This window comes from Mastigoproctus giganteus, chromosome 4 (assembly GCF_048544385.1).
Source record: "Mastigoproctus giganteus isolate SK-2022 chromosome 4, ASM4854438v1, whole genome shotgun sequence".
Classification (NCBI taxonomy): domain Eukaryota; kingdom Metazoa; phylum Arthropoda; class Arachnida; order Uropygi; family Thelyphonidae; genus Mastigoproctus; species Mastigoproctus giganteus.
The window spans coordinates 126436696-126449410 of record NC_143578.1 but is presented as its reverse complement, the minus strand read 5'-3'; the positions used below and the strand labels follow the sequence as shown (position 1 = coordinate 126449410).

General features: G+C 38.4%; 1 protein-coding gene across 1 annotated transcript in view; it reads left to right on the top strand.

Moving 5' to 3' along the window:
* The first annotated feature begins 1741 nt into the window (after window positions 1-1741).
* The window catches only part of LOC150087048 (dnaJ homolog subfamily C member 21), a 374824-nt gene continuing 363850 nt past the window's right edge, over window positions 1742-12715 (top strand). The window contains exon 1 of the mRNA XM_090372359.1: window positions 1742-2020. Within this exon, the coding sequence (XP_090228485.1) occupies window positions 1924-2020 (97 nt within the window). The 5' untranslated portion in view covers window positions 1742-1923. The remainder of the gene's footprint in view (window positions 2021-12715) is intronic.

Below are 12715 nucleotides of genomic sequence, written 5' to 3'. Positions count from 1 at the left end.
GATTGCAGGGGCTATTAGGTTCTTCGCGACGATGGTCCTTCTCTGGCCTGCTATTTGCTGTTCGGTGACCTGGCTATCCGGGAATCGGTACAGCCACTTGGTATGTAGTCTCGCCCTGTAAGTTGTCATATCGGTCTCTAGTTTCGTTATTTCGTAGTATGTTTGCATGATGTAAGCATTCATTTCGATGCTCCACTTCATGCGTTGGCGTTTTTTGCCTTCCTGAGTGGTCACTAGCGCAGTTGTGCAGGAAGCACTTCCAGTTGGTGGGACTGGATGGTCTTGCCTTTCTCTTGTGGCAGCCATATGGGGGATAGCATCACTCGCTCCACTGTCATCCTCGGGTGACCGTCTCTGATTTTTCAAACCGATCCCTCTGCCTAAGGCCTGAACGCAAGTGACTCAGTCCTGTGCCACACTCGATGCAGTATGATTAATATTTTTCTGCGATATCATCCATTATTGGAGGTGGACCTGTTTAGGTTCGGCTTATGTCCAATGGTAGTTCTCGCGAGTGACGCCAGATGGCGCCACAATCTGCCTTAGTGGCCACTCCGACCTTGGGGTAGGTAGGGCCCTTGGAGCAACTTTCAAAATGTTTATATATTTTATTAATTTTTTTATTACTATTAATTTATTTATTATTATTATTCTAATTTATTGCTATTATTATTATACAGGTCTCCCAGCGTGATGGAGCCGCCTTCGCTTCCGCCAAGGCGGTACTCGAATCCCGGGTCCAGTGTTGTAACGACTGGGCCATCGCGCCCCTCTTTCTCTCTTTCACTCTCAGGGTAAGTCGAGGAATTTTTTTTTTTTTTTTTTTGACTGGTGCAGCATAAGCCTCAAGCTTCCTTGCACTATACGGCTAATAATAACAATAATAATAATAATAATAATAATAATAATATATTATTATTATTATATTATAATATCATTATTTTATTAATATAATAATATTATTATTATATTAAGGTAATATAATAAGTCCGGGAATATATTATTAATATATATCCCGACTTATCCTGAAAGTGAGAGAGAAAAAGAAAGAGAGAGAGAGTCAGAAGTAGAAAGGAATCACCAAGAAAGAGAAGAATGATGATATCGAGCTCAGGACCCTGGGTATGCCAAGCCCGTAGTCATCAGATGTTAGTCCCTAGGGTTTTCGATGGACAAGCGGGTTTTTTTTTTTTCAGACTTTTTTGGACCGCTGAAAAATATTCAAAACACACATATCATAATTTTCAAAAACTGTTCTAAACCTTTCGTAGGTTTCTGTTGCACTTTCCTCTAATTTTCAACAAATTTTGACGCAAGATCGCTGCTCGTTACAATCACTCATTTTAAAATGCCACGAAACACATAAAAGACCTGTTATACGTGTGCTAATTCGGACTGGCTGCAAGTAAATGGTTGATTTGTGCATTATTATTCCCCATAGCCTTTGTTGCTTTGGAACTTAATTATTCCAAACATACCCTAATCCACAGATTTATAAAATTATCTGACCCAACCTGCCATATGGGCTTGCTTTGGGCTCCAGGCTTTGGCAATTTAATTTTTATTTGTTCGATTGTTAAAAAAAAAAAAAAGTGCTAATTGTTCCCACTGAGTAGTCTGTGGTTGTTATTGTGTATTTTCGTATTGGTGGAAGTGTGATATTTGAAATAAAGTTATTGAAGAGTAGATGTTTACTTATTTTATTTCTTTTTGTATTAAACAGGCTAGCAACCTCACGATAGCTTTGTAAATCTATTACATACTATGGTGTTAATTTTTTCGGTTTTATGTTTTCGACATTTGGTCCTCACTTTCAGCCAGTGAGTTCCGTCTGTCATTCATAGAAACGATGTATAAACAAAATTTTCTTTAGTGTGATTGTCAGTTTGTCGGGAACTGTTAAAAATTGGGCAAATAAATAAAATGAAGTGCCATTACGAAGTTCTTGGCCAACCGATGGATGCGTCGGTTGAAGATCTGAAGAAAGCTTACCGAAAGTTGGCTTTACAGTGGCATCCAGGTATGACTTCAGTGGTAATTTTGATTTTGTTAGTTCTGATAGTAGTTCTAGGCCAATAGCACGTTTCCTGAATAGTTTACATCAACATTCTCAACTGTGACGAAACTACCATACTGTTAGGTTCGCCGTTTCCGAGCGGTAGGGGGGGGGGGTTGTTTTTTTGTTCTTAATTTGGCGAGAATAGGAAAAACTCCATTGAGTTCAATGGAGTTTTAAGTATACCACAGTTATAGCATCTCCAAGTGTGACTCCTGTGGAATTTTGGGAACAATACCTCTTGTTCATTGTGTAAAAAAAAAAATTTTTTTTTTTTAAGACAAATTTGTTTTTATGTGTTAGGAGCAAAATTATGCAACAGCAAATTCTTATTCGAAACGCCTTCATGTTACCTTTTTTATATCAATAAAGATCTAACCCCGGGGCTCATATCTGGTGAGTAAGGATCCTGGGTGTGCCAAACCCAGAGCTGGATATAATCATTTTTCTCTTTCTTGGTGATTCCCTTCTACTTCTGACTCTTGTTTTCACTCTCTCTCTCTCTCTCTCGGGGCAATTCATCATTTTTTTTTGGCTGGTGCACCATAAGCCCCAGGCTTCCTTGCACCATACAGATAATAATAATAAAGACTTTAATGGCACTTGAAACTTATTGTTTTCTCTTTCCGCGTATATCCGAAACAGAAATTTGCCATTGCTGTTCTGAGGTTTACTGGAATTAAGCGTGATTTGTACTTAAGTAAAAAAAAAAAAAAAAAAAGAACTATAGGCAAATGAAGTATATAAATTAATGTGGAAAAATTCTATTACTAATTATGATAAAAAAAACAAACCCTTTTTGTTGTTATAATATCCAGTTTTCTGTTGCATAATCTATAGTTTTGATCCAAGTGTTTCTTTTAGTTGTATGGAGTGCAGGTAAATTGAAATGGAGAATAGTGAAGATTTTATTACATAAACTTGCATAGAGTAAAATCTGCCTTTAATTTCTGAAACGAATATAGATAATTCTCAGTCATTTCATTGTACTTTCTATACTGCTTCTTCATTGCCTCAGTTTCTGTCAACTAAGATGACAGCAACCAAGTTATTAACTGAATTATTACCTCATCCACTTCACACACACACCCTTATCATGTACTTTCCTAAGGGAATCAAGGTCTTCCTGATTAAGGATGTTTTTGAGCACCTTTTGAGGAGTTTCACTTCTCTGAACAGGTTGGTGGGTAGCAGTTTGCATTGTCAGATAGTTGTCTTCTTGAGTTTGTTTGATGCAGTAAGAATGATACTATGGGAGTTCGGGTATCAACCAGGCCATCAATAATACTGAAAGTAAAAAATTACAGCAAAAATACTGAAAGGAAAAAAGAAAATTCCCATCTGAATGTACCATTTGCTATAAGACCTATCACATATGGATGGACCAGCTATGTCGATATCATCAGACATTCACTGGAAATTCAGTGCAGTTTCACGATCAGGGGGTTCTGAATGCAGAATATATGATGACAGTAGCATTTACCGGCATGGAAATATATATGAATTGCAGCAATTTGCATAAATGAGCTAAATGATTTGATAAGAGATTTTAGGTCTTATAGAATCTTTTGTGGAGATCCTAGGATCAAGACTCCCAGTTGAAACTACTTCTTCTATTAATATCGATAAATGATGCAAGGAAACTAGTGTACATAGCATCATCGACATAGGGAGCATCTTTGTTCACTTGATTTACCTAATTTCTTCAAATAATTGTATAGACTTTTAAATTTGTAAGAAACTTACAATTTCCACAAGATTAGGTCTGTATTTATTCCAACAGCCAATAACCCCTCAGCCAAAGAAATATTTTCAGGCATCTATTCTACTCTTAGGGAATAAGTGCCTAACTTACAAAAACAAGGAATACATTATATTTTAAAATATTCTGTAATATCATGTGTTTTTTATAAATTTCAGAAAAAGGGTGTCAAAAATATTTATTTCTAAGAAATAATGGCACACTGTGGCCATAATTGCCAATGCGCCTAATAAATCTGTAAACCAACAACATCTAAGAAACAAACAAACATGTATAATATCACATTTGTGTCAATTTAATAATTTAATTGATCTTATTGAGTATTAGCATTAGTGGACACATATGATGCAAGAAAGCAAGCTTAAACAGCATCAGTGAGAAAAAAAAAAACCTTCCCATTTTGCCCATCCAGTCATTTCAAATGTTTGTCTAGTCCAGACCTAAATTTATTTAATTTACCAACTTTCACAACAACAGATGGAAGTCTATTTCAGTAATCAACTACCTACTGGCTAAAGGAAAACTTCTGCACATCTATTCTACAACTGCCTTTCCTCAATTTGAATCTATACCCCCTCAGGTCCTTAGTCTCAGCAAATGGAAGTATCCCATCAGCATTGAGCCTGCTCAAACCATTCATGGCTTTATACACCTCAATCAGATCAACTCACAGGAGCCTAGTCTCCAGATGCTGTAACTTGCAGAACTTAAGCCTTTCTTCATAAGCGCACCCCTTTGTTCCTCTCACCAATCGTGTTGCCCTTCTCTGTACTCGTTCTAGCAACACTACATCCATCCTAAAATGAGGTCTCCAGACCTGTACGCAGTACTCAAGGTGTGGCCTGACCATTGCCTGATACATGGGATAATCACCTCCTTGTCTCTGCTAGCAAAACTCCTATATATCACTGACAAAACTCCATGACCTGCTCTGGCACCCCATCTGCACTGCTCAGAGAACTTCATATCTGATTGCACAATTACCCCCAGGTCTTTTTCATTCTCCACCGCCTGAGTGTAGTACCACACAGTTGGTACATTTCTCATGGGTTACTGCTACCCATATGCAGTACTTTGCATATGTGAATGTTAAACTTCAGTTGCCACTTCTCAGCCCATCTGCCTAACATTTCTAGATCCTGTTGCAGTAGCATGCTGTCTTTAGTGTCATTAACAACCCTGCCAACCTTTGTATTACTGCAAACTTAGACATTAAGCCTGTTTTTTTTTTTTTTTTACCTTCATCGATATCATTGTTAATACACAAAATAGCAGTGGGTCTAGCACCGAACCCTGGAGGACTCCACTAATAACATTAGTCCATCTAGAGCAGTGTCCATTTATTAGCACTCTGCTATCTTCCACTCAACCACCCCTTTATCTATTGCAGCAACTTGCTCTTAATGCCATACTTCTCCAAGTTGTACAGTAGTCTTCCCTGTGCAACAGTATCAAAAGCGTTCCTGAAATCCAAGTATATGATATCAAAATTATTTTTTGCATCCACTTCCTTTGTGATCACATCATAGTATCCAATCAAATTGGTCAGACAAGACTTCCACTTAACAAACCCATACTCTGTCTGAATTATTACTGCGGTCTTATCTAGATGATCCTGCAATTCTTCTTTAATCAGTGACTCCAATATTTTCCCTGGAACAGAAGTCAAACTAATAGGTCCCTAATTTCTTGTGTCACCCTTTGTAAATTGGAGATACATTTGCACATCCCCAGTTCGTGGGGATTTCCCGATTCCAAGGATGCTCTCATAATTATGGCTAAGGGTTTGCTTACTGCAAACCCTTAGCCATAATTATCCCATCCACCCCAGGTGTCTTTCTTATGTTTAACAATTTCTCCTCCACGTTGCTCTCAGTTATTACAAATCATTTAACTCCCTGTTTGAGTTTGATAAACTTCTGGCATTCCCCTCCTTGAATAACTCCTCATGTAGATGAGGAGTTATTCACTCCTTTGAATGTAGATGCAAAATACTCATTCAGTTTATCAGATCATCAATAGTCGAACAATCTATGTTCAGTGGACCAATCTGATTCATCCCTTTCCTTCTAGAGTTATAAGTAAAGAACTCTTTGCTGTTTTTCTTTGCATCCTTTGCCAAATATTTCTCGTAATCTGCCTTTGCCTACATAACCTCCTGTGTGACTTGATTACAGATTAGCTTATATCTGCCATAGGCTTCTGCGTCACCTGATAATTTATTTGCATCCCATGCATTTTTCTTCTCTGCCACGAGCCTCATTAATTCATCTGTCATCCATTTAGGACTGAACCTTGAACAGTATTTCTTAGTTGGTAATTCCTTCAAGATTAATTCCTTGAAGGCTTCCCATTTAGAATTCACCATTGATAATATCATCAGTTGATCCCACTGATAAAATTTAAAAACTGAGACCACTGTAGTCACCTTTACAAAAGCAAAAACCCTTCCCTTTAACCTTGATGGTAGTTACATCTTTATGTAAATCCCATATCAATACACTGTGATCACTATCACCTAGTGGTTCCTTTATCAGCAAATTCTTCATGCATGAATAATCACTGTTGATAATAAGATCAAGAGTAATACTTCCTCTGATTACCCCTCGAAAATGTTGCTGTAGAAAACAATCCACCAACAAATCCACAAAAGTCTTGCTAGCATGCGAGTGACCAACCCACAAGTTCCAGTCAATATCTCTAAAGTTAAAATCCCCCATTAGAAGACATTCTGATTTACTGGGCCATTCTATTTCTCTGCACAATTGTTTGTTGTACTCATCAGAGTCACTACTCTCATTTTCCCTTTCTCAGTGTTTATATCACACCAAACTGACTCAACGTTGCACTGTCCACCAATGTCAACTGGATACACTTTCTTAGATTTTGTGTTTCTTAACTAACCCCTCCTCCCTTCCTACCCTGTTTATCCTTTCTGTACACATTGTACTTCCCAAAATCCAGTTCTGCATTCCTTATATCTGCGTGACACCACGTCTCCGATATCCCAATAATATCTGCCTTTGATGTTTTGACCAACACCTCAAATTTGTCAGGTGCTTCCGTAGTCAGGTGGGAAGGAGCAGCAGCAGTGCGTAGCACACGCTTCTTGATTAGACTGGGGTTCGAGCCCGTCACCACCAAATACGGAGGATGTGGAAAGGTCAAGGAATGACCACCGCATATCCGGAGCAATATGGCCTTAGTTGCTAATGCTCCTAAAAACCAAATAAGAACAACAACAACAACCTCAAATTAGTCAAATTTATTTACCAAACTCTTAGCATTGGTGTACACGCAAGTATACATGCATCTGTTCCTATTCTTAGCTACCCTAACACAGCCCATGTATTTACTTGTTTCACGATGACTTCTAGCAGCTCTTGAAATCCCCAGCAACTTTCTCTCTAGGCTGCTGCTCATTATAATAGAAGCAGTGCAAGAATCACTTTCGCCTCTGCCTGCAGCTACTGAATCACTTTCACCTCTGCCTTAAGCAGAGTTAATCTTTTAGTCTGTGAGTCAAGCTAGCAGTTTTCTGACCCACCTAACACTTCCTTGATAGCATCAGCAAATATTCTTGCAATTAATTGAGTATTATGTTGTTTAAGTTTTATGAAGATCTGTAGCAACGGATTAAACTGTCTGGTTAATGTGATGGTCTTAATGCTCATGGCAGAATAAATTACCTCGAGTTGCCCTGATATTAGTGATGGGTATAATCAAATGATTAATGATTGATAATATGCAAATTAGTCAATTATGAAATTGACAAGAAAACAATGTGTGCGTTTAGAATATATAGCTTGAATCCTTCCGCTGTCTTTTTTTATTATTTTTTTCTTCACTTTTCTTGTTGTCGATTTCTTAATCAACTCTTTTCAATTGATTATTTAAAATAAATAAATGCACAAGGCATAATACTTTAAGAGTTTGGTATCTATATATGATATCGGTGTTTAGATATACCATAGATAACTCTTAAGAAACTATAAAGTAGTTGTTGGTGGCATCATTTGCTCTTTCTCATATTGTGCTCTGCCTTCACGACGAGTTGCCATGATATTGCACTACCTCGAATAAGTAACGCTTCACTGATAGAGAAGACTATTGTTACTTATTCTCAGTTGAGTACCACCACCCAGACAGCACTGTTTCATGGCTATTGTGAATTTAATGTGAAAAAAAACCCATTGGACCAAATCTATTAAACCAAACAAATGAATTATAAAATTCAAATCTAAATCATAAAAATTCTAAATTTAGACGATCATTTCACAGCTATTATGAATTAAGTGTGAAAAAATCCATTGGACCAGGTCTATTTAACCAAACAAATTTTGAGTTATAAAATTGAAACCTATATCATGGAACTGGTTTTGATGAGAACCTAAGACATCTAGATTTTTTTTCAAGAAAACTGAATTTTGTAATAGACGAAAAAAATAAAAACCCAGGTGCTGCTTTTTTTTTTTTTTTTTCTCCTCTCTCTCTAAAATTACTAAAACCAGTACTTTAGATGAACCTCATCTCCAACCAAACTGCACAGAAGAGGTGGCTCTCCCCACCTTTTCAGAAACTTATCAGACCCTAAACGCCATTTTTCCAACTGTAAAAACCTTTGCATGGAAGCAGACATTGTTTGTTTCAAGTCCCAAAGAGATCCCCTGAAGGTCCCAAACCTTTTCCGTTTTCGGAGCGTCCACACATGATATTTTGCCTCTGTAATTAAAAATATAGTGAACATTTTTTTCTTGCCCAAGGGATGATTGAATTGCAAGTAAATTACCTCCTCCAGCGTGAACTGTCTTATCCTCAAAAATCGACAAATTCTCTTCCAAACTTCCTGCGCGAATCGACAGTAATAAAATAAATGGTACACTTTCATTTTCGGTACAAAATTCCCATAATCTGTTGCCTGTCTGACTAAATCTATACGTGATATCGTTCACTGGTATATTTCCATAACCAACCCTCCACGAAAAATCAATACGTGATAGGTAGTTTCCGCCAATTTTTAGATTTTTAAAAAACAACTGCGCATTAAGGTTTCCTAAATTTGGTTTTTCTGGATTTTCCGAGTTAAACAGTGCCCAGTAGAGATGTTTTAAACCACCCTTAAAAGGATCTATATCTTTCTCCCTGAACTGCGTGCACATATCCCGAATTTTTTTGTAATATATAGGAATTGTCTCTGCTTTAGGCCCTAGATAAGTGCCTCCTTTAATTAAGGCTGTATTAAATCCCATAAAATATTTTATCAGTACTGCTACTAAATGGTTAGATTGCACCATGTTAGCCACATCCAGCAGTCTCTTACAGCTACACCTCAAATTAATTTTTGGAATACTTATTCCCCCCTCTTCCCACGTTAAAAATAAAAATTTCTGCGCTATCTCTTGCCGTTTTCCTCCCCATAGAAACTGAAATGTTGGAACGTAAAATCGTCTCATTGTCCTAGCTGTGATTCCTGTTATAAACACCGTGTATAAGATTATAGGAAGAATTACGGTCTTAACGATAATGGATTTGTTCTCAAAAGAAAATTGTCCCACTTCCCACTCTTTTAAACTTTCCCGTATTTTTGTGGTAAGTCCTCCTATAGGTAGCATGGGACTCTCTCTAAACGGAACTCCCAATATTTGGATCGATTTATCTGACTCCACTTCTCGTTGTGGTAAAGGGCGATGTACCCATTCCCCTAACAATTTTATCCTAGTTTTATCTTCGTTTATATTTAACCCCGACTTCTTACCAAAAGAAGTAACGAGTGACATAAATTCTTCCACCGCATAACTCGTAGTGAGGGTGACGGTAACATCATCCGCATATGCTATACATTTACACTGCTCTGCCGGCTGTGGCAACGGTATCCCCTGAATGGCCTCAGTTCTGTCTATTCTTCCCAGTAGTGGTTCTAGAGCTAACATAAATAATAAAGGACTAAGCGGACATCCTTGTTTAACTCCCCTTTCAATTTTAATGTTTTTCGAGATTTCTCCATTTATCAAAAGTCATGTGTTACTATGTGTATATAGATTTCTGAGAACCGTAAACAACTGAGATCCTATGTTCGTATCTTTAATTATAGAGAAAAGGTAGTCGTGGTCGATTCTATCGAAAGCCTTTTCTAGGTCAATTGCCACTAACGCTAAATTGTAACTTTTCCGTTTCCGATATTCTAATATATCTTTTAATAGCCAAAGGTTATGTTCTATCCGCCTCCCCGGTATACCGAAGCACTGCGTGCTTTTAACTACCTGGGTTACGTCGCATTTTAACTTAGTTGTCAAAATCTTTGCAAATATTTTGTAGTCACAATTAGCCAACGTTATAGGTCGCCAGTTAGCAATTTTCGTTAAATCCCGTCCATGCTTCGGAATGAAAGTAGTATAGGCACTTAAAAAGCCTTCGGGTACAACCCCTTCCTGAAAAAAATTGTTAAAGACGGCCAAAAGAATAGGCGCTAACAAGTTCCAAAATTTCTTATAAAATTCTACTGCCAAACCATCCGGTCCCGGCGCACGTCGTAATTTACATGATTTTAGAGCCACAGTTAGATCGCCCATAATTATTTCCCTGTCCTGTAATGCTTTTTGCTCGGGAGTGAATTGTCCAATCGCCCAAATGGAGTTGTCTCTCTCTTTTTTCTGCAAAGCAAACTCTTTTTCATAGTAATTTACAAAACTATTCATAATAGTTGACGTTGTTGAATGTGTGTTGTCATCGTCTTTAATTTCCTGAACCGTTTTGGCTAAATTATTTAGCCTTAGTCTTCTTTGGTAAAACGCAGCTGAAGGAGTATCAGCTTCCCTAAATTTCAGCTGTATTTTTCGCGCTTTTTCTTTCTCTGCTGCCAATATTATACCGTCAATAATTGCTTGTACTTCTACTGTTGCCCTTTCTTCCCCGCACCGTTGGTAAATTCTTTTTTCTTGGAAGAGATCTTTCAGTCTATTTCTGCGTTGTTCGTTTCTTTCCTTAATTTTGGAATAATAAAATGATTTAGCACTTTCTTTTATTTTCGCCCACATTTCCCACTCATTTCCACCTTGCTCTATTATCTGTTTAACAACTGTTGTAAAGTCCCAGTCCTCTCTCTCCAGAACTGCTGGGTTGAGCTTCCAATAGCCTTTTCCCAGACTAACGTTCGTATATAAATCTCTCTTTCACATTACTGCCATGTGATCTGAAACTTGTCGACCTCCCGCAAAATTCACATGCCGTATCATTGTTATCTTATCCTTCAACTGACTTGTTGCATAAATGCGATCTATCCTAGTTCCTATATTATTGGCTATTCTCGTGGCCGCTCGTTTCCCCGGATTTTTTTCCCTCCAGACGTCTACCAAGTCCGATTTAGTACAAACCTCGATTAATTCGCGAACCCCCCCTGTACCATACTGCGGGGCACCCGCCAGAATTTTATCTATAATGGGGTCAGGAACGCAGTTCCAGTCCCCTGCCATTATAACCCACTGCACCCCCCTCATATAGTTTCCCAGCCCCTGAAACAGAGTTTTCCTTTCTAAAGTGGAATTTGGACCATAGACACAGATTAGTCTAATTGTGCGCCCCCCATAACTCCAATCCACTGCCACAACCCGACCTTCTGTATCCCTACCCGCCAGTCGTACAGTCCCTAAAATTGGAGGAACCACTACTGTTCCCGCCCCTGTGGATCGATTTGTCCCAAAACTCCAAAATCCTAACAACCGGTATCTGTTTTGAAACTGCTGGATGTCTGCTAAACTTGCGAAGTGGGTTTCTTGTAGGAACCAAATCTTCACCCCCATGTTCATCATAATTTGCCATATCATCCTTTGTTTGTTAATCGCTCTCAGACCCTGTACGTTTAACGACATAAATGTTATTCCGGACATTATGAGCAGAACTTTACTATAACTTCTAAGATATTCCTATGTTCGGCATTTAACTTTAGTTTGTTACTGGTGAGCAACACAGCGAGATCTCCAACATTCTTGTTTTTAATATTGGAAATAACGAAATCACCCCAACTGAATTGAATATTCACTGCCTGACCCTCCTCGTTTTCATTCCAAAGAAAATTCGGTTCTCCTCGAGTTTTAACAATTTCCGCCAAACTTTGCCTATATTCCCTGTATTCTTTTGTGTTTCCTACTACATTTAACCATTCTATTCCTTTGTATTCCCTCGTGTGTATGCCATCTGAATCCGAATCAGACCCCGAAAGTGCTTTGCAATCTTTCTTACCGCCTGACAAAATTGATACCTCTTCCCCCTCTAATTTTTTTGTTTCGGTCTCTTCTTGAATTTCCTCTGTTCCCCCTTTTGCTCTTTTACTTTTACCGCTTATTTCTTCCGTCTCCCTCCGCTTATGTACATTTGGTACTATATTGTCCGCTTCCATATCCTCGGTTTGTTCCGCGTGTTCCGATATATCGTACGCTATTGTAAAAGTTGGTGTGATTTCTTTAACCTGCGTCTCACCCCTCTGCACTACTATAGTTTCCGCGTTCGGTATATCTTTTGGCGGCTCGCTCGCTTGCTGCTGTCCTCCCCCACCAGCAACTCTTTCGGCAAACGTGCGTTCCGGGCATTGAATGAATTTATGCGTGGAAGCTCCACATTTTTTACAATTTTTAAGGCAGTTGGCCGTAATGTGACCGGTGCCATTACAGTTAAAGCAACGTGATTTTTGGCATTCTGCTCCCAAGTGGTCTTTACCTCCACACCTCAAACAAACTTTCTGAACTCCTGGGTAATTTATTAATAACCTATGACCCATTAGGCTTAGAGGGGAACAGGTATCCTGTGGGGCTTAGAGGGGAACAGGTATCCTGTGTGTTATCAGACACTCAGCCTAAAACACTGATGGATCCAATATCTCTCTATTACAGAAGATTTAGGAGAAG